This window comes from Dermacentor andersoni, chromosome 10 (genome assembly GCF_023375885.2).
Source record: "Dermacentor andersoni chromosome 10, qqDerAnde1_hic_scaffold, whole genome shotgun sequence".
Classification (NCBI taxonomy): domain Eukaryota; kingdom Metazoa; phylum Arthropoda; class Arachnida; order Ixodida; family Ixodidae; genus Dermacentor; species Dermacentor andersoni.
The window spans coordinates 52232407-52254672 of record NC_092823.1 but is presented as its reverse complement, the minus strand read 5'-3'; the positions used below and the strand labels follow the sequence as shown (position 1 = coordinate 52254672).

Here is a 22266-nt window from a genome sequence, read left to right as displayed (position 1 = left end):
TGTTTGTTTACTACTTTGGACACGTACAACTTGAGCGTGCATTTGATACGGGGGCAGGTTAGAATTGGGCAAATACTGCCAAATGAATCAGCGGTGTGTTTTGAAGTTTTTTCTGCGTCTTGTTTAATTCAACCTGCCGGATAATTTTATCAATTTCATCGGTATCGACAGGTTCGAATTAGCAGAAGTTGACTGTATATTAATGAGCATGTTGGTAAGATGTACGAATATAACCATGCAGACAGAAAGGAAGGAAGGACAAGACGAAATTAAATGCTGTATTGTCTTTTGTTGTTTTCTTTGCAATTTTGTCCGCGCTGTTTGATTCCATTGCACACATATTCATTTCAGCTTTGATGGTTATCATACATCATGAAAAGTTGATTACTGAGTGACAAAGAAACCAGTGTGAGTTTGTAATTCGTTATCAAGATGACAGTCAGTCCCTTAGTTAAGCATACTTAATAATGGCTACTTGCACTGAACACCTTTTTAAAAAAAGGATGCTTCTTTTTGCTGCTTCTTAGGATGTTTTATTTCTCTGTGGTGATATTATTTGCTCTTTTTGTGCAGGTCCTTTATCAAGGCTGAGCTAGAGCGGTGAGTGAGCACATTCTTTTTCTAGTCCAACTCTGCATCCTAGGCTTCCAGTTTATAAGTCTTTTCATGTAGGCAAGCTATTGCTGTGTGTAAATAGACAAGTAGCTGATAAACAGAGGTATTTTAAGTTACTGTTCTCCAACAAACACAAAACTTAAATTCAAACTATGTTCAAAGTCTTGTTGGCAACCAAAGCTTTGGCAGAAACTACTTTGTATTCTACTTTTGCTGATAAGCATGTGCCTTGTCTTGAATTATTTGATAGAAAATGTGCTGCCTTCTATCGAAAGTTTACTAGCTCTTAATCCTTTAACCATTTCATTGGTTGAAGAAATTTCTTGCCTGCACTTACCTGAATTTGTTGTTCTATGAGATAAAAAGAGTGTGCCTTCTGGAAATCTTCATCTGGCCATCTACTGAGTCATGACAAGCCAGGTTCGTAACCCCCTCCCCCCGCCCAAAAAAAGAAATGTTAAAAATGGGTTTTCTGTTTTACCATTCATATGAAGTGCACATTACGCAATGTCCTTATCTAAAAATTGTTTACTATTCTTCTTAATTTAGAACTTGCATCTAATGCTTGCCTTTTAGTTTATTGAGCGTAATAAGGAAATAAATTTAAATCAACCCTGTGAATCTGCGGGGGCTTTACACTACAGATGCCATATAACACTTCACCCAGCTTCGCTGATGTTAAGTTCTCTGGATGACTGATACATCGCATTGCATTCCTGCTCCACGCTTCTTTTCCCGTAGGCATCGACCAGCGTATGGCAACTGTCTGGGTGCCTTTGCAGCCACCTTTCCTGTCGCATTTCTGGAGCCCTCACACAACAAGCACAACCCGTACTGCATCCATGGCAAAGCTCAAGAGCATTCACTCGAAGCACAGGGTTAGTTTGTTTTCTTGTAATGACAGGACCATGATGCCAATGTACTTTCCACACACAAGTTCCCAGGCCAAATATCTTGCAGTTAGAACGAAGAAAGCCAGAGCTTGCTGAATCTTCTCTACTATCTTAGTATTCAAGTCTTCAAAGCTGAACAGAAAGTTAAGCAGGTTGCTAAGTGCTTGTTTAATCTTTTCACTACCGGAAAAAAATACAAGCAATAAAATGAGTGACTGTTCTTAAACATTGTATTACAGTACTTGAGGAGCTCACAGAAAAGAAATATGGGTGACATAAACAGCATTTCAAAGCTAAAAAAACTGTGTCCACAAATGCAGACACAAGTCCTGAAAAGATCTGGTCGGCTGTTCGAAGCCACTAATTTTTTTAATGCCATCCCAAGCGAGATATGGTGCTTTCATTGGAAGCAGGGTGAACTGTAATGCTGGGTGACAATCTCGCATGATTTTAATGTCATGGAACCTTTTGCTGAGGCATACTTGGCTTCAGGAAAAGTGTCCACGTATGTGGACACTAGTAGAAGACAGGAAGATATGCGTAAGTGCTTGCAGCCATCTTGTTGCCTCAGCCAAGGTATGGCCACCTCATTTTTAAGTTTAGTAAACCATATTTAAGGCTATGAAAGGCATGCAATTTTGATGTCTCGCAACTTTTTGCTCAGGAGAACACAGCTTTAAGAAAAGTGTCCACAAATGTGGAAACTGTAGCAAAGAGGTTAAAAGCAATTTAAAGGAGGTGGGTACTGCCAGGAGTAGGCAAGTCTTATGCACTGTATTGTCATCCTGGTCTTTAGAGACCTTGATACTTTTTTGCTTTGAAATCAGGCCAGTGAAGGCGACGGAAGAAACAGCAGAGGCATTTTGCAGCTTTTTTTCTACTCTAGTTGCGTGCACTGTGTGCTTGGAAATTTTCTGACCAATGGTACAGGCCTTGTACAAAATTGTTTGTGTGTTAGTAGCTATGTAGTGTGGAACAAAATTGAAAGCATTTGAAGGTTTGCGGGGAAGAAGAAGCAAAGAACATGATGTTATCTGAATTTTGAGAGTACCGAGCACACACTTAAACCTGCTAAAGCAAACCTAAGGGATAAAAAGAGAGCAATCTTTTGAGTTAGTATTGTTTCCAATAGGAAGCTGCGCCTAAATTTGATTGCTTAAGTAATGAAACATTGGAACAGTGACAGACTATCATGCCTTCACAAAATTGCAAGTGTGATAGTGGCAAGCATGAAGTCCTGAGCCACAATTTTGTACTAATGCTTTTTCTGATGCTGTTCCTTTAGACGATTTTCACACCTTGTGAGTGGTCAAAGCTGTGCTCCACATGCATTATCAATGAGATCAGCTGGCCATGAATTGCAGATGGTAAAAGTGGCATAGAATTGATCGCGAGGCATTTCTACAATATGACGACCCTGAATAACACGCTGCTTTGTCACTTTTGGTACGACTGTTGATAAAAAGAAAACACATTCTGTTTGGAGTAACCTGGAATGTGAGGAAGGCGTGTGAGGTTAAATGCCTGCTTGTTCTGAAGTGGATGGTTATGGCAGGTTTGCTACACACGAAGCAAAAAAAAAGTAAAGAAACTTGTGGTCGCATCAGCACTTCAAAGCTCAAAGTGAACACTACGCTTCCGAGTTACCTCTGGCACCTTTTTGAGGCTGCCCTATAATGAACGTCTTTGTTTAGCACTTTCAAATATGCATCTTTCAATGGGCTTTTTTTTTCAGCTGTGATGGCCACCCTAGAGTCAAGCATGCCAACATTAGAGGACCTCATGGGGCAGGTCGAGAAGTTTGTGACGGGCAACGGGAAGTATGCGGAGCAGCCCTTCATCATTGATGTGATGATGCCTATGCTTTGCAGGTAAGATTTGGCGGGTCATGCTTTTGAAAGCTTGTATTTATTCCCCTAGTCTCTGACAACATCCTGTGTTTTCATGAATTATTTCTGTGGAATGTTTTCTAGGTTTAGAATATTTACTTCAGCTGCAAGATGATTATAATGTGGTGGCTTTATTACTTGAAACTCTGCTGTAATTAGTAACCCTACTAGGCTACTTTATTAAGGTAGTCTCACAGTATGATCATCGCTTAACAGCTGAAGCGCATTGGTGAATGTGGCTGTGCTTACGCTTTTGCAGCTTGAAAAGCAAAAGCAAGACTTTTTAACAGAAATGTGTCGCTGAAGCGCATTGGTGAATATGGTTGTGCTTACAGTTTTGCAGCTTAAAAAGCAAAAGTAAGACTTTTTAACAGAAATGTCTCACTGAAGCGCATTGGTGAATGTGGCTGTGCTTACGCTTTTGTAGCTTAAAAAGCAAGAGCAAGACTTTTTAACAGAAATGTGTCGCTGAAGCGCGTTGGTGAATGTGGCTGTGCTTACGCTTTTGTAGCTTAAAAAGCAAGAGCAAGACTTTTTAACAGAAATGTGTTGCTGAAGCGCATTGGTGAATGTGGCTGTGCTTATGCTTTTGCAGCTTAAAAAGCAAAAGCAAGACTTTTTAACAGAAATGTGTTGCTGAAGCGCATTGGTGAATGTGGCTGTGCTTACACTTTTGCAGCTTAAAAAGCAAAAGCAACACTTTTTAACAGAAATGTGTCGCTGAAGCGCATTGGTGAATGTAGCTGTGCTTAGCTTTTGCAGCTTAAAAAGCAAAAGTAAGACTTTTTAACAGAAATGTGTCACTTAGCAGCTCTCAAAGCATATCTCTTGTCATGGAAGATAACAATGGTAACTGCCAGAACACACTTGACTGAGTTATAACGTACTATAATAAGAGTGAAGCTGCAAAATAGCATTCATTTTAACAGGAGGGTGCATACTGGCCACTTCATGCTTCTCCAATTAGTACATTCATTCTTTTTTTTTACTTTTTCAGCTACCTTCCCTTTTGGTGGAGTCAAGGTCCAGACAATGTCAACCCTACATCAGGGTAAAGGAAACACAATGCCTCATGGTCCCAGTTGGACAGTTTCAAGTGACTGAGGAATAACTTCATGTCACAGTTATTAGCAGTTTCTTCAGTGAGGGAAGCATTCTTGGCATTTTTGTGACGTGTACGTTGTAGCTCCAGCAGTCTCTCTGGATCTTTTGTTGTACAGTAACTAAGGGAAGCAGCACTTGGCATTATTGACGTGCAGTGTGCTGATGGAACCGGTGTATGCTCTTTCGCTTTCTTTATTTTTGCTTGCAGTCGTTCAGATTCATTACTAACTTCTATATGTTTTGTAGTCCCCATTCAACTTTTTACAGTGTGATTAAATGGTGATAACCTGGTGGGTATAACTTTAGAAAAACTCTATTGCTAGGGTAGATTGCACTGTAAAGCTTGAGACCTGGTGCAAGAGTTGGGCTGTCTCTTTCTTTCTTCATGTCATATTGAATCAGCAGAGCTTCAGAATTTACTGTGTCATGTTAAGTTGATGTACATTAGTACGAAGCAGCAGCATCAACTAGGGTGGTTTTTATAGGTTCGAATTCGGATGAAAGTACAAAGGTTTATGTGACTTTACCTTGTGTTTACCGTCCGAGTTGTCATGGAAAACTGCTCATTTTTACGGCTCTTAAATTGTGTAGACTGAATCTGTGAATGCTTTTTTAAAATGTTCAAGGTTAGCCGTATTTCAGTGTAGCAGGGAATTCTGAACTAGTTTTTTGATAATCTTTAGAATTAAGCACACTTAGAACACTTGCACCCTTCGGGGTGTATATTTGTCCCACAGCAATAGTCGCCATCTGCCTTGCTTGCGTTTCCTTTCTTCAAAACTTAGCACTCGCTATTTTCCTGTCGAGAATGCCGTGTCACGCTGATAACGCGCAAGCCATTCGTGACTTGGAAGTACCGGGCTCGCTGTGTTAAAGAATGGAATTACGGGCAAGACAGATGACGATTATTCTTATGGGACAAGATAAGCCCTGAAGGGTGTAAATTTTTTTAAGAGTGAGTATTTGCACCAGTCATAATGTGTTGCTACGTTAGCTAGACTTAAACGGGGTTGGACCAGCAGCTTACCATTATTCTTGAAAAGAAATGTGTACAATCAATGCCGTGTACCAGCACTGATCCATGGGCTTCAAACTTGAAGGAGAACAAAAGGCTACAAAGCTAAGAACTGCACTACAAGTAATGGAATGAAGAATATTAGCTATAACGCTAAGAGACAGAGATGCAGTGGTTTGGATTGGAAAGCAAATGGTGGTGGCTGATTTTCTAATTGACAATAAGAGGAAGAAGTAGAGTTGAGTGTGCATAAAGCAGATAGAATCTGTTGGGTTGTTAAAGTAACAGTATGGATGCCCAGGTATGGGAAACAGTTAAAAACAGTGGAAGGTTAAGTGGTGTGATGAGACTGTAAAATTTACTGGTGTGGGATTCATTTGCAAATCACAAGCAGCTATCTACATTTCATAGGGTTTAGGTATACATATTAAGCTTTCATTAGAAGCACTTCCATGGTGACTAATGATGCTGCAACTTCTTGTGCAGACTAAGTGGCTTCATGACATAAATTCTGCGCAAAGCACTGAAGCGCAAGCACAAAATAGGCATTTGACTAGTTTAAGTAACTAAAAATTCAGGTGCGATTTATTTACAAACACAGAGAAGCTAGTTTATTTTACTGCATCTACTTTCGTTTTGCTTTTGCTTGAGGTGCTCTTCACTTATTTTTTGACAGAAACCACGTGACCATGGTTACCAGTGACCACCTGACTGGCCTTTTGAAAAACGTCTTGAACCTTCTGCGCAAAACTGTCAATATTGAGGGTTCTCCTTGGATGATAACCATCGCAGGTGCGTTGACCTGTCTGGGACCATGATCTCAATGTTTATTACTGTGTCAATTCTTCAACTGCTGATTACTGCATCAGTTGTTTAACTGATGCTACTCTCAAATTTCATTAATTTAATTTCATTTTATCACCTTTTGAGTGCCGTCAAATGATGGTACAGTCAAACTTCAATATTATGAACATGTATAAAAGAACTATAGGGTATAACAAAGGAAGCCTAGAATCTTTCTCGTCGTTATCAGCATGTAGCAAATACTATATGCTTATAATGAATATAGCTATAGTAAAGTTATTTTCTTGTTAGATGCAGCTTTATCATAACAAGGTTTGACTTATTACATAAGAGAGGAGGGTACAAAGAACGACAAACGCCCTGCACATCTTCGAACACGAAAGACACAGTGGCTCGTGGGCAACCTCTGTTGTGTTTTGCATGGCGGCATGCACGGTGGAATTCACCCGGTTAGCTCAGCAGGCAACATAAAGGAGTTGTGTTTTAGAGATGCACCAAGGTAGAGTTTCGAAAGCTGTAGGTAATGTCTGATCAGTGTGCCTGGAAGGTGAAAGTAGGATAGCGAAAATACACTGCACTTAAGGTATGTATTATTCTGAACCTGATAGGACATGCGAATGTTTTTTTAGAAAACAGCTTTTCATTTATGCACAGAAAGCTAATCACTCCAACTAGGTAGGTTGAGATGGCATGCTCAGACAATTGTATACATTATCCACTAGCATATATTTTTGTAAAGTTTAATGAGATTTCTCTTAATCCTTAATCAGTTAGTCCCCAGATATTTAAGCGACTTAAGCAGTCGACAGAATAACTAAGTGATCAGTTGATCTGAAGCCTTGCATTATTATTTTTGTATTGACTTTTGTCTTGACCCTGTGTTTTTCTGTGATCTTTTTTTCCTTATGCAACTCAGGGCACGCAGGCCAGATTGTGATAAACTCATCAGAGGAACTGCTGCGGGACCCCATCTTGCCACTGATGGAGAAAGTCCGGCAGTGTGCGGACTCAGTATTCCACAAGGAAGAGTGCATGCGGAGCTACCTCAAGTCCAGCACTGACGACACCTCCCAGGCTGAGAGCCAGCTCCAAGAGGTGCGTCGATCACTCAGAACGCTCCATTTATACAATTTCTCGCTTGCGTGTTTGTACATGCTACTGCTAGCTTTGTGCAAGGCTGTAAGCAGGAGTGGGAAATACAAAAGCGATACTTGATGCATGTAAAGGCATCACGAAATAACACATTGTTTGACAGTATTAAGTCGACGTTCTTAATAAAGTGAAAGGTAGCATAAAAAAACAATCAACTGCCTTAATTAATATTGGATTGTGTTCTGGCGAAAATCAACGCTGGTCTATGAGAGAAGTCTAATATCCTTTCCCTGAGCTAGATTTAGGCCATTAGAGACATTTATAACGCATGATTTTGATACAGTTCAGTCTCACAGCTGCAATCTCCTGGTGAAATCTTTATCCTATTTGCACTTGTATGCAGAATAGCATCGTGCAGAATTTTGCTGCTAACACTTATCTGGAGTTGGCTTTGGCTGTCCTGCAACAATATAGTTTTAAAAAGCTTGTTGTAAATAATTATGTGGTCCATTATATGGCTTTTGTTGCTTAGGCATTAGTACTTATGTGTATATTTCTCTTTACATTGAGTACAAGTGTGCAAAGTGCAAATAATGTCAAACGGACTGCCTTAAAAGCAAATTGAAAGTAACCGTGGTAATCTCCTTTGTCTTAACAGTTTTTCCACATTTCAGCGTAATAGAATAGTACTGAACATATTAAGAACTAGACAGTGTTCAGCTAACTGTTCAGATTAATTATCATAGAAATCATATTAGCTGAGTTTCGTTAAGGGGGGTCTACTCTACTGTATGCCCTACTGTGACATAAAATCAATACTTTTTTCCGCGAATGACTATTGTGATGCTTCTGGTCATGGCTAAATGTAGATTAACATGGCTGCTGAACATACTGAAAGCTTCATTAGTATATTGCTTCAGCTGATTGTAGTAGCTGGAATATGGGCATCTGAACCGTATGTATGTTCATTTATTCTTTTACTTCTTGCTGTTCAGGAGTTCTCACTCCTCGTTCGGGATATATATGCCTTCTTCCCTCTGCTCATCAAGTATGTGGACCTTCAGAGGTGAGTGTTAAGAGGAAATACTTTGACAGTTTTAGGAAGATAGATGTGCCAGATGCGTGCAGACTTATTGGTCATAATGGCCTGATGCTCTAGCAACAGATCTAAGCAGATAACCGTTTCAAGTCAAACCCCAGAAAGTGCCAAGGCATCAGCAAAAAAAAAATGAAATACAAGTGGAAGACTAAACAGAGTGTGTCTTCCGAAAACCTAAATCCTTTCTATCAAAATATGTTTTTATGAAGGAAATGTTTCCATGGGTCTCTGTACCTCTTCAAGAGAGTGATAAGTTCTGCAGGAATGAATCAATATATTCGGCCTCTCTACTTGGAGCTTAAGTCATTGCATTTCTGTTTAGGGATGACAATACTGTTTAGCATGCTTTTCCAGATTGCCTGAAGACACATCAATGAGTGAGAACATTCATGACAGGAATGGCTAACTAATTTTAGCGTTACTAAATTTGAATACTAACACAAGTCGAAGGTCAAAAAACCATGACTATCCAAAGCTGCTCAGGGAAAACTTAAAAAGCTCAAGTGCACCTGTGATAAATAAAACTGACTGCACTGTTTCACAGCTGTTAACAAGAGAATAAGTAGCGTGCTCTAGGCTAAGGTATTAGACACCTTATATTTTTCTATACATTTTTGTGTACACATGTATAAATTTACTGTTGTAAAGCATTTTATCACTAACAGTATTGTTCAAAAGGCCATTGTAGCTTTTGAACATTGTCAGACTGTCCTCTTCTTTCACACCTAATTTTCGGCAGAAATCACTGGCTCAAGAACAATGTGAAAGAAGCTGAACAAGTATACACTTGCGTTGCGCATGTGTTCAACACTTGGAACAAGTCTCAGGTGAGTGTCACTAATATTTTTGTTAAAAAGCATTCAAATTCATGCTTATTAATTTGTTGTCTCTTGTTTGTGCACACGCTGATGACTTAGAATTTGGTACTGAAGGGAACAGTATGTCGAAAGGTTTCAATTAACTGCCTTTTTTACATGATATAGAGGTGATACGAGCATACGATACGTATGCAAGAATGCAAAATTTATGTATAGCAGCACTGAACGAAGTAACTTGTAAAATGGGACGTTATGTGAAATGGTTACATTCAGTAGATTGTCGCTTATATGTTTAGCGAATATGCAATGCACATATACAAATTTTCCTTCTATATGTGCAGTACTTTCGGCGAGAGGAAGCCAACTTCATCTCCCAGCACGAGATCGACAACATGGCGCTCATCATGCCCTCCTCGGGACGTGGACGAGCCAGTGTGCAGACCGTAGACGCTGGCCAGAGCCAGAAGAAGGTGGGCGCCATTTTGTGCAAGACCTGTGCTCAACTTTTAAAAGATGTCTTGTTCGCTGTGTCTCCCTAGACTGTTACGAAGACATCTGAAGACTGCTTGGAAAAACTTGAAATACCTAACTTAATTATTACTAGCATATATATATATATATATATACATATATATATGTATGAGGGCTATTTGGTTTGTCGCTTTCTGGAAAAAACAGTGTAGAGTGTACAAAGATATACCAGTGATGAACGGCACCACATTTAGGAGTCCTGTCTGCTCCTTCTGTGCAAAGACAGGGAATGTCAAGGTACAGAAGACTGGAAGTGACAAACAGCGGTGCTGTTGTATCTTTTTTCTGCCGCTCATTTTTTGCATTAAGAAAGGCAGCTAAAGAGGCAGAAATGGCCACCACTAATGTTTCTGTATTTTCTGTTGATAGATTCTGCATGGGGGCAGGCATGGGCAACAAGTGCCACAGCCATTGTTACCATCTACCTGTTGCTTCGGTTTGAGAAGAATATCGCAAAATTGACACACTAGAGATGCCACTATGCTTGTTTATAAAACGGATTTTCCTTGATATCCTGTGTATTACTTTTTAATATTTTAAGCAATACACTTTTGCCAGTTTAGATAATGCTGTTATATGTGGGCTATGGTTACTCTGATCCCAGTTCAAGTTACCAAGGCAAAATTAAGCTGTGCACCAAGAGCAGACACAGACGTCACAGATGCCGTGCCTGCAAAATGTATGCGATGTCTGCACTGTAATGTCTACAATATCTTTGTGACATTGGAATTTGCTGTGTCCTTGCCTTCTCCTTGCGCCCCATTTAATGGTGCACTGGTAACACGAATCGAGAATGCCAGGTTTAGGGCTATTGTGAGATGATGTGCCGTAGGACATGTCGTTGATGTCGCGATCTGGTAAGAAGGCAGACTTTGTTTCTCTGCAATGCCCGCGTGCACATGCAGGAGAAGAAAAAGAAGCGCGATGGCAAGCGGGACAAGGACAAGGAGCTGGCGGCCAGCCTCGTGGTCGCCTGCCTCAAGCGCCTTCTGCCCGTCGGCCTCAACCTGTTCGCCGGCCGGGAGCAGGAGCTCGTCCAACATGCCAAGGAGAAGTTCCTCACAGTGAGTGGCCATCACGGTTGGCCAGCTTTTCAATCTGAAAAGCCCGGAACCATACAGGACGTCCTCGTTTATCCCTGTGACAACCCATTGCAATGAATTTGCCACAACACTTGCTGTGTGATGTCACATAGTACAGTGATGCCGAAGAAACCAAGCACTGTCAAATGGCGAGTGAAACGTCTTCGCTCTTTATTGAGCAGTCTGGTGCAAAGGAAGTCGAGCAAAACTTTCAGCACAATGACAGCAGCGAGCACAGTCGTCGGTCATCGAAAATGCTATCTCACAGGTCAGGCGCGTCTGCTATTTGTATACTTGAATCAGAGCACATTCCAGGATAATTGCTCGAGCTTGCTTACGTTCTAGAAAAAAGCATTCCTTTTGCGCGCGCAATCTGATTAGACAGACCCTTTGCTAAAGAATCCCCAACAGCATTTTACAATTTTTGGATGCAGTAGGGTGGACCTTGTGTTGAATGACTGATTGACATGCGTGATGATCAGGTTAAAAATTGTTGCAATCAAAAAACGCAGCAATATACGCATGATAAATAATAAGATATTTGTATGTCCTTGTTGGAACATCCTTCTTGAGTGCCCGTCTCCTGTACAATGCTGACAAATATTTGACATGGAATCATTTTTGCAGAAATGCCAAGACTCGGACATCTTTGATTACGTCAAGCTCCAGCTAACTCTTCCTGATAAGGTGAGTTGCAAGGCTGGTGTCTTCTAAAAAATGTCAAATCATCAGACAGTTGACAACTTCAGGAAAGTATGCCATGTGCATGCTTTGTGAAAGTTAAAGGCCTGTCAATTTTTACGCCAATCACACATGGTAGCACACAGCAGTTACCAGGAGTGACCATTTGAATAAACAGGCAATCACACAGGTTGAAGAATGCCCATGTACTTTGTATCATCATGGAGGATACACAGTTCCTTGTTATTCAGAAAGCTCATGCTCAACAACTGGACGTGAATACTGCCATTCACTTGTGTTTATCATTGTTCATGCATACACAGCCTGACGCACAGAATACCTTTAAGGCTTCTTTCTAACGCAGAAATGAAATCCGTGACTGATGTCTAAGCTTTTGTTTAATTTAAGTGCATTGTTGGTATGACAAACTACGAGTTTTTGTGTGGTTAGTTATGTTTGAATTTTTGGCATCTCTAGGCCGAAATCAAGCCAGCATCTGCTGCTGCAATACGCCGCATTTTACAAGGAAGAACTTGCTCTGAAGAGGCAAAATATTTTATTGAAGGAACATAGTAGGCTTCTCTATAGTGGTGGAATGAATGTATTCAGACATTTGCACCCTCATGCATACTAGTTTTGGACATGGTTAAGTTCTTCGAATGCTTGGTAGGGCTGATGCGCTTGAGCAAAGGCACTCTTGCTACTTTATCTTATCATCTATGTTATTCATAGAGCTGAATTGGGCATTTCAGCCTGCCTGGTTAGAGCACCTGGTGTAGAACTGAAGTATATATGGGCCATCTGGTAGATTCCAAAAGTGTTAGCCAGGACTGTTGGGATCACAACATAATAGGGCAAACAGTCCATGATCAAGCTGAAAAATGCCTTTACAAGTTTATTTTCCGCATAATGTTTCACCTGTATGCAATGAACTACTTTAGTTGGAAGTGAGCACCCGTGTTCTCTGTTCCTGTAATCTTTTGTTTCATTTTTCACTATTATCCATGTTATATGTCATTTGGTAGATGCTATATATCGTACTTCAAAAGTGTAGCCCTTGGGAACAGGACTTATTGCAGAAGGAGGTAGATAGAAAAAACACACTAATTCTGAATGGGACCTGCTGTTTGACCTGCCACTGTCCTTTCTTTTCCTTGGCGTCACGGCTTTCAGGTATTGTGTAGGCCCCTTGGTTTACCTTATTCTGTGGAGGCACTCTTTTATGAGGGAATGAAACTACACTGATCTAGTTAGTTGCTGTGTGCGATTACTCACAGCAGCAAGAACTTGTGGGCAAGATTCGTAAAACAGTTATTATATAGTTGCATTCACCTACCAATTAAGCGACACAGGCAATAATTTACAGAAAGCCTTTAACAAAAGTTAGCTGAAACTGTGAGAAACTAAAGAAACAATCCCAAACTGTGCGGCTTACCAAAGCGTTCGTGTTAAGAGAGCACACCACCTTAAAAAGGCACTCCTCTACTGCACATGCAAAAGATCAGTCTACTGTCTGGCAGGTTTTCTGTATCGTGTCTCTTGAGCGCACGTTGCAGTTGGTCATTGTTTTTTCCCAAGGTCTAGCAAGCTCTTGATCTCTCTCTCTACTGCTGCCCCTCCTCCTCCACAACTTGCAAAGATTGACCCCACGGATGCCATGAGCTGGCAACACTACCTGTACAGCAAGTTGGGCAGCCAACGGTCAACACCTGTGGAGCCCAACGCAGTGGTGCCTGTTGTATCCCAGGACAGGCTCGTTGAGCGCATCATGGACATGGCCAAGGTGCTCTATGGACTACATGTGGTAAGTGTGATCTGGGCCTATTTTCTTTTTTGCTGAGTGCTTCTTCATTTCCGCAGTCTGAGATGTTGGATTGAAATTGTACGATTTTTTTAGACTGAAGAGAAAGGGCTTTTCGCACCTTGCTGCGAGTAAAGTTCATTAACATGTGATATCATAAAACTACCTAATTCTCGTTTTCACTAAAAGAAGAAATAAAAAGAGTAATATGATCTGTAGCAATTTTAGTGTCAAACAGAGCCAAACCTTTTTGTTGTTGATGCTATTGGTTTATTTCATTGTTCACGAGACTGCGTAAGCAAATAGGTTGTCTGAACCCATAGGCATCATATGAACCCATCGTTTGGGGATAAAGCGGGCCTTGGCAGTTCAGTAAGCCAAACAAATTAATATGAATACAGTTGAACCTCTTACAGTTAAACTGCATTCGACACAAAAATACTTTCATTATATGTATCTGATATTCGTTATAAGCCCGTTTTCATTGCGGGATGTTCTCGAGAAAAGCCTTTTTAGATTTGCTTCGTTATGTCCAGTAATTCATTATACAGTCAAACGTCGATATAACGAAGTTGCATTTGCAGTGAAAATTTTCGTTAAATTGCAAATTTCATTACTTCTAAATTTTAAAGTTTCAGCGGTAAAACAACTTCACAAATTCTCAGGGCATTCCTGCTTGATAGCATCTTGTTAGTAAGCACTTATAAACATATTCACGGCGGCCGCATTTCAATGGGGGCGAAATGTGAAAACACCCGTGTGCTTGGATATAGGTGTACGTTAAAGAACCCCAGGTGGTCGAAATTTCCAGAGTCCTCCACTACGGCATGCCTCATAATCAGAAAGTGGTTTTGGCACGTAAAACCCCACAGTTTAATTTTTTTTTTATTATAAACATATCGCAAGAAAGTCGGGACATAAAAGCTCAGTTACGAGCGCCAGTGTGTGCGGTGCAGATCTTGCTGAGGGCAATGCATCGACGTCGTTCCCACCGACTGAGATTCGCCTGTGCTGTGTTGCGTGGCGCCGTAGATATTGGTCATTATGGCTGACCGTGCTTAGTGTCCACTACCAGCACCTACAAATTAAAAAAAAATTTAAAAGGTATTACATATTCGTCTTGGACAAAGAAAAATGAGAAGTCAGTTCCACCAGGAAGGCGGAGCATTGATGGCGATAGCATAGAGTCAACTACACAAAGCAAGGTTTGTGGTTTTATCAGTGTCACACACGCTCAGGCAAACATTACCAGATATCTCACTCAATGACTACAAACTCGCTTTGCCAATGCAAGCGAACGCTTTGCACTTTGTCTCGGAAACTTGGGATTATGTGACGGTCAACACTAGATGCGTGGGAACCTAGTGCATGCCAAGGCACCAACCATCTCGCCTCGACCTTTGCACTTGCTGGGGGAAGATTACCTCCACGATATTCCACATGACCCGCACATGGGGTCGTGCGCGAGGAGGCGGCGCACACGCTAGGAGGAGAATATAGATAGACATATGTTTGCCCCCACCACCTTCAACCCCCCTAGCACTTGATCACGTTACCGCGTGTTCCGCAACCCCCTTGCGCAAAAGGAATAGCCAGCTCTCGTGTTTTTCCAAGCGCTGCGAGCTATTGCATGCACTGCCTCTGCAAGTTTCATGTGTATAAACACAGCAAGTGCCGCAGCAGTGTTTCCTGCCTACTGCATCCCGGCGCTCACGCTTTGACAGCATTTGCGCCTCTCAAACTCTTCACGCAGAAGGATGCTTAATATAACTTTTGCATCGTCAGCATTCTTATAGTTTTCTTTTTGCGGCAGATTTCCTGGCCATTCAAGCTCCAAGTATAAGCTTGAAATGGCCAAAAACTTTGTTAAATCAACACTGTGTCGTAAAATTATGTTGTTAAATCGCAAAAAAATATTTGATTTTCAATAAATCTAATATTGGAAAATGAATAGAGTTCATCACATTGTGAATTTAATTAAATCGAGGTTTGTCATATCGAGGTCTGACGCATCCATCTTTCGTATATTGATGTTTGACATTACGATAGAACTTGCAGTGCGCTGACTCACCTGTGGATCTACGTGCCACATCCATGCTCTCGTGAATGCTAAGGACTATTCTTTGCTCTTGGTGTAGTTCTCTGCAGTAGCTGTCCACGCATTAAGGAGGGCCAGTTGATTGCTAGCGCTTGCATTCATATTCACAGCACAAAATTCAAGAAGACATGAACACCAGTGATTGTCCCTTACACTTCATTTCTCCGTCAGTGTGTGTGTCTTCTTGGATATTACACTGTGAATATGAACACTCTCTCTGCAGTACTTTACAGCTATACACAACTTCAGATTGCCTCGTCAGGCTTTAGGCATAAATGGTGCTTCTTTATGAACCTGGTTATACTCAGACAACTTTCTGTAGCAATGAAGCCATAGCTATGGGAGCAAAGTATGCACAAGTCAGAGCACTTCTGAAACCAGTCTCACATTCTCATTAGCATTAGCTTAAGCTGTAGAAGAGAAAAAAACACCTTATTTGCACCAGCAAAATACGACAAAGTACACCAGTGAGTGTTGAGTACAACTTATTTTTCAGCTGTTCTCATCCGTGTTTGGGCAAACATCAAATCATCACACGTGGAAACTATGCTGATTTACAGTATCTATTCCTAGATACCAAAAGTGCTGTTAATCTATGACTGCACTACTTGGCGCAGTAACTTATATGCAGAAGCTCCACTCCCATAGCTTTCCCTTCATTGCAACGGCAAGTTGTCTGCGATTACTGTATAGTAGACTTGACTGACTGTAATATTGTCGTTTTAGTAGTGTTCACCCTTTAGGTATATTGCTCAGTGGAGAAAGTTGGAGTGCCATCCAAGAGTAGATGATGGACTTGTGTTAGAGCTCACATTGTTCTTTTATAATGATGTTGTTCAACATGAGTCTACTGATAACATACCTGAAAAAGCAGAAAATAACCTTCGTTTTCTGGGAAATCTCAAAGTACATTTTGCTCAGCATCGCAGTACTCTGGTTTTTCTATGTGACACTGGCATATAATGTTTTATGCTGTAAAGATAGGTTGCAAACGTAAACAGCAGGTCTGACTGATTTTGTGCTATAATAATTGTAAGTTTATTTGCACATATATTTGCACAATCCCCTTTCCCTCTTGAATAATGTCACCAGAGGTTGATGGAGCAGGAGTGGTCCTGGACTTCTGGTGTCTTAGAGCTGGTTCCCACATTTTAGTGCAGTTACATTATTTCCTGAAGCACAAAGAAAAAAAATGAAATACTGCAACTTATGAGTACTTGGCTCATTGTGTGTTATTGGTTTAACCAACATGCTCTAAATAGATAATGCGTGGATAAGGCCTGTAGACACTACTAAGTTGGTTCATTATGGTTGTGCCAAAAAGATGTTTATATGGCACTATCGTTGGGACCAGGAACTGTTACTAAGAATGACTGTGGCTCTTTCAACATGTATCGACCTTTCTCTTTGACCACTCTCAAGCAGCCTGATGCTACATCTTCGTTGCGTTTGCTTCCGTTGCCCGCACTCCTCAGATCGACCATGCTCAGAGCTCGCAGAAGGGTGCCTATCGCAGTGTAGTGTCCACACAGCGCAAGCGGGCCGTCATTGCCTGCTTCCGAATGACCTCGCTGCACAGTCTTCCCAGGTAACAGGACGGGTGACTCACACCGGCAGTCGGGTAGCCTCTGCCTTCCCGCAGCCATGATGAGGCATGCACGCATACAGGCACCACACACACGCTTGCCTAGAGGTTGGCCTCTCATCCCACTACTCATAGCCTGTCATCACCTTCTTTAATCTTCTGGCCTTTCCCCCCCCCCCCCCCTGTCTTTTTCACTTTAGTTCTCTTGGCCCTCCAAACACTTGCCCTTCCCCAACAGTAGCGTGGGTTTGAAGAGTTCCTTTTAACATTGTGTGCTGTGGTGCTCACATTCTAATGTAAAGTGTGAAAGTGGGCTTTCGTTTTCTGGTTTTGTAACTTGGAGTGAGGCTGGAGAGCATGGTGTGGCATTGATTTGTTATTCATCTACAGTTAGCCGTGGTGATTAGCCAGCATTTCATTCTCCTGATGTTCTTGCTATTGTCCTATATTTAACACTGCTGTTCTCCGGTCTTTGGGTAAATATTTATTGCCTACAATCTGTTCTTTTCATCGTGCGAGCTCTTTTTGATGTTACAGTGGCATACTAACTAAGCTTCACAGTCACTTGACTCATTTGTACGTATGGTGAAACCTCATTAAACCGTAGTTGACCGGAATTCGGAACAGGTACGTACTAAATGAAATAGCATAATTGCTTAATTGAAATAGCATGAGATCGCCCACTTACCTGTCAAAAGGAACTCGGAGAGAGCGCGATGAAAGGGGAAAAAACATGCAGTATTTATTCACTTCGCGCGACAAAAGTGTTATTTTTGTTTGCTGCCGTGGCGGCCTAGCACCGATGACAGTGGCCTCAAGCTTACTGAAGCTGCGAGCCAGCTTTTCAGCCAGCCCCCTCTTCTTGGCAAACGCTCGCATGGCATATTCCTCATTGGTGTAACGTATTCTCTGTGCACACGCGTGCGGTAGCGCTGCAGACGTCGTGGGGCGCTCTTTTCATTGCGAGGTGCTGTTCTCGTCGCGACAATTGCATTCATGAGTCTGACGTAACGCGCAGCTTCTGCCACTGTCGGGCCTGAATCGCCCATGCTGTCGCTTTCTGTGTCGTCCTCATCACTGTCGCTAGTCGACACTTCGGCAACGACAGAGGCAACGATGGCGAAAAGTCGAACCTCATAGCCGACATCTCTTCGCGGTCGCAGCAGCGCTGCCGAGCAACTTCTTTGCATTCCAAATGCCACACACCATAGTCCACAGAAGATCCCTGTCGCGTGCCAGTGCCGAATTCTTAGTGACGCGTTCGATAACACAAGCATGGCACGAACGATGCTTTATTTTTCTTCCATGTTGAGCACCCGGCCTTTTTTATCCGAGCTTCGGCATACGCGAGTCCTTGGTTGCACGACGCCACAGCGCTCTCTGGCACGGCGTTGAAATGATGTTGATGTGGCTTCACGCGCAAACGCACAGGGCACTTGGAGGCTGTTACTCCGATCTCTGAGGCTTGTTGTTCTGCCGGGCCTCCCGACGGAGACGACGCACCGCCATGTTTGCGCGATGAAAAGTGGAAACACTACGTGTAAACTGATACATACGCAGTAAGCGGGTACAGTTTATGCGGATACAAAACACATGATTTTCAATGGCCACTGAGTCGGGGTTTTTTTTACTACTTTTAAAACGAAACTACTGTTTAAGCGGGTACAATTTAACGAGGTTTTACTGTAACACTGACGTTTCCAGCACCTTTATGTGCTTGAACATAATTTCCTAGGCATGTCATTAGCGGAGTGGATTCTTATATCCAGTCTTCATCATCGCACCTCAAGCAGATTGAAGCTACAGACACTGAAGAGGAAATACTAGCACCCGACCACTGTGGTACGTTAAAATCTCTCAAAGTTGTAAGGAAAGCCCAAGGAGAACTGCAGTTCTCTGGGCTCCACTATACAAGGGCAATCTGTGCCGCTGCAAGTAAATATAGAGATATTTTACTCCTTTTTATTCACGTCACTTCACTGATTAGTATGATAAAATCATGCTGATATATCATTTGTTTAAAAATTTTCCTATTTATATTTTCACAACGAAAGATAGCTCGGTCAGCTCATATGATTCTGTCATGTCTCTCTAGACAATGTGGTTTTATTGTGTTGTTATTCTGTTATTTGTTCTCGTAGAGCATGTCGGTTAGCTTTTGCTGTATAATTGCCATTGGTCAGTTGCTACATCAATTTTGCTGCTGTACTATGGCAATTGTTCGTTGGCGAGAGCAGCAGCCTCATCTCCCGTGGGTGGAATTTGGCAACTGCATGTTTCATATTGAAAGCTGCTTGTCACTGACATCTCATCAATGAGCACTACACTGCTACATAATTTTATATTTCGACAGCAGAAAGAAGCTCTAGCTTCAGTCTTATTATATATATATATATATATATATATATGTATATTAGCTTCAAACGTTATTGGTAAGCTTGTGAGATCAAATAATTAAATGCATTCTTTAACGCACACAAATTGTGATATGCAGTTCCATTAAACGTAACCCAATTTACAGACACTAAGGTTGCAGGCAATGTGAATTTTAGATTGACATGGAGGAAAGAATCACAGGCACCAAGCTTCTACTGCTCTTAATGTGGAAAGTGTTTACTATGTGTATAAGAAAACAAAGGAAAGCACAGAGAGGCATTACACCTCCATGGGCCATGAAAATGTCGAATGCCGCACTTCATTCATTACTCTTCTGCACACTCCCTAACAACTAGCTTGATTGCATTGTTTGTTATGGGCACTAACTAACTTTGAGCAAGTTCAAGTTATTTCTTGTTTGGCAACCTTAATTGATACTGTGTTCCTAAAGGGAACTTTATCGCCAACTGTACAAAAATGGTGCATTGTGGCACAAGCTATGTCAAGCACAGTGATATATTTGTGTTTGTACTTCTCATTTGGGTCTCCGTGAGATGTTATCTGTAGCTTACTCCTATAACTGGTGTTATGCTCTCAGGCAACATGCATCAAGAAAGGCCCTTTATATAATCACAGTTATCTTTTCGTACTTATTCCTTGTGCTGCACAGTCCAAAATTAAATTATTCATCTGCATTATATGGAGCCATCCGTTATGCATTCATATCTGAGCTCTCCAAGTGTCTCGCGGGAGGAATAGAACATGAAGTTTACTGTTTCAAGGAGTAACTTGGCAAGGCCACCTTGCGCTGTGTGGGTGCTAACTTTCTGCAGTGTATTTACAATGTAACAGCAAGGAGTGACGCATGAAAGAGTGAAATTTGGCAATAATTTTATATAACTCTGGTGTGTATGTACCTTGCTTAGGGTACTGTTGTAACGCGTTCTCTACGCAAGGTTTATTTTTAAGTTACAATTCCTCTATGCCATGTCCCATCAGCATGTCATCAATAGGCCACAGCATTCGTGGTGCGCAATTATGTTTTTTTTATATTAGTTGCAATTGCAACTGCAATCACCAGTAACTTTTTCACTTGCTATATTTTCTGCGAAGATTAGTGTTTGCAATACAGAGTGGACATGTAGACTGACAGATTTGTTACATATGGGTTAGATATTCTAGGTGCTTGTGAGGGTGCCAGTACATGATACTCCAGAAGCAGTTGCTACATTTTAGTCTTCAACTTGGAAGCTGCACATGTTCAACTTGAAGTCTCCTTATTACTACTGCGGTCAAACATCTAAATGACAAACACTCACTTTACAAAGTATCAGACACAGCAAAGCAAATGTAAAATGTTGTTGGGAACAACTTCTTTTGCTGATTATTTTACTATCTATATAAATACTTCAGGGCTCATTGCTGTATCAGTTACAGCAAGCAGCAACAAAGTCAGCAAATTTGAAAAAGTAACTCATAGCTCATTCACTCTTGCACGTTTCAGTCACATGGCGGCTCAAAAAATGTATGCTTTGAACACTTATGCCATGTACCAACAGCAAAGAGGACATCTTGAGCAAAGGTGTGGCCTTTTATGGCATGAAACAGTCCTGACAAAACAGATGCAGCCACACATCGCTTTGGGGCAGAACAGTTGTCACAGCTGAATTTTGCGTGCTTGTTTATAGTGAATAGTGAATTTAATTAACAGTAGTTGATCCAATTACGACTTCGTTATATAAAGGTTAGGCTGTAATTACATTTCATGATTGAAAGGGACGTTGAAAAAACAGAGTACTAAAAACTGGAAGTTAGTAATTAGCACGACTTGACCACAAGCAAACTTTTTCTTAGCTTCAAGAGTTAGGTGCTGATTTGCATAAATATTGTAATGTCTGAAATTCAGGCTGAGCTAGTGTTACTTATTGCACATCTATAGAAATGTATTTGACTTGTCTGCTTGAAGACACCATACTTGTGGGAGCACACAGACTTGTGAAAGATATTGTAACACATTGGATAACCTCCTATAGTGAGAATACTAATATGAATAATAAGAAAGTACTAACATAACAGAAAATACTATAATGTATTGTTTTGAAATGAGCAAAGAACAAAGTGAGATACCGTGGGCAGGTTCTTGGCCCCCCTTAATCCATCTGCCATACTCCTTCCTTCACAACTCTTGGGGTTCCTTTGACTTCTTGACATGTCTGCGTTTGTTCCTTCCTCTGTCTCTTATTATAAACCCACCACCACCCTGACCCAACTAACGTCCTCAGGCGCACAAACCCCCGCCCTCGTCGAACGCGTGGCGCCGTCTGCTCTCCAGCTCCAAGAAGCGGGCGGCCATCGCATGCCTGCGTAGTGTGCCACTCTATAACGTCGAGAGGTAACATGAATGCCCGCGTCTGTGCGTGCATGCACAAGCCCTTCTCCCCTGCCTCTTCATCGTGGCTTGCATTTTGTCTTTGTTTGTGGCATGTCTACAATGCCTGTTGAATGCCCTTGTTGTCAGCAGAGCTGCTGCGATGTTGTATGTGCGAGCAAGGAAGCCAGATATAAATGGCATGTCCGGTTGTTCGATTTGTGACAAATTTTATGCACAGCTGGCATTACATGCTGTATATTGTTGGGTACGAATTCCAGATAAAGTAAGTTGAATCTCATTATAACAAAATTTCATCTGACACAGAAACAGCTTAACTGTATTCAATTCGTTAGAAGCATACACACTCATATCAAGAGGAAACATTCACGAATTGTATGTTTGCTTTGTTACA

At 41.4% G+C, this 22266-nt stretch overlaps 1 protein-coding gene across 6 annotated transcripts in view; it reads left to right on the top strand.

Annotated features, from left to right (window-relative positions):
- Window positions 1-22266, top strand: part of RyR (Ryanodine receptor) — a 314977-nt gene that overhangs the window by 218644 nt on the left and 74067 nt on the right. For 4 of the 6 annotated variants that reach the window (XM_055062325.2, XM_055062323.2, XM_055062324.2 and 1 more), the window contains exons 75-87: window positions 574-600; window positions 1357-1493; window positions 3244-3379; window positions 4395-4448; window positions 6193-6308; window positions 7237-7415; window positions 8408-8478; window positions 9251-9338; window positions 9671-9799; window positions 10766-10924; window positions 11570-11629; window positions 13263-13427; window positions 16998-17110. In XM_055062325.2, coding sequence (XP_054918300.2) covers window positions 574-600; window positions 1357-1493; window positions 3244-3379; window positions 4395-4448; window positions 6193-6308; window positions 7237-7415; window positions 8408-8478; window positions 9251-9338; window positions 9671-9799; window positions 10766-10924; window positions 11570-11629; window positions 13263-13427; window positions 16998-17110 — 1434 coding nt within the window. Of the gene's footprint in view, window positions 1-573; window positions 601-1356; window positions 1494-3243; window positions 3380-4394; window positions 4449-6192; window positions 6309-7236; window positions 7416-8407; window positions 8479-9250; window positions 9339-9670; window positions 9800-10765; window positions 10925-11569; window positions 11630-13262; window positions 13428-16997; window positions 17111-21765; window positions 21876-22266 lie in introns of all 6 variants that reach the window. The other 2 variants (XM_072284846.1, XM_055062322.2) reach the window with 1 other exon arrangement.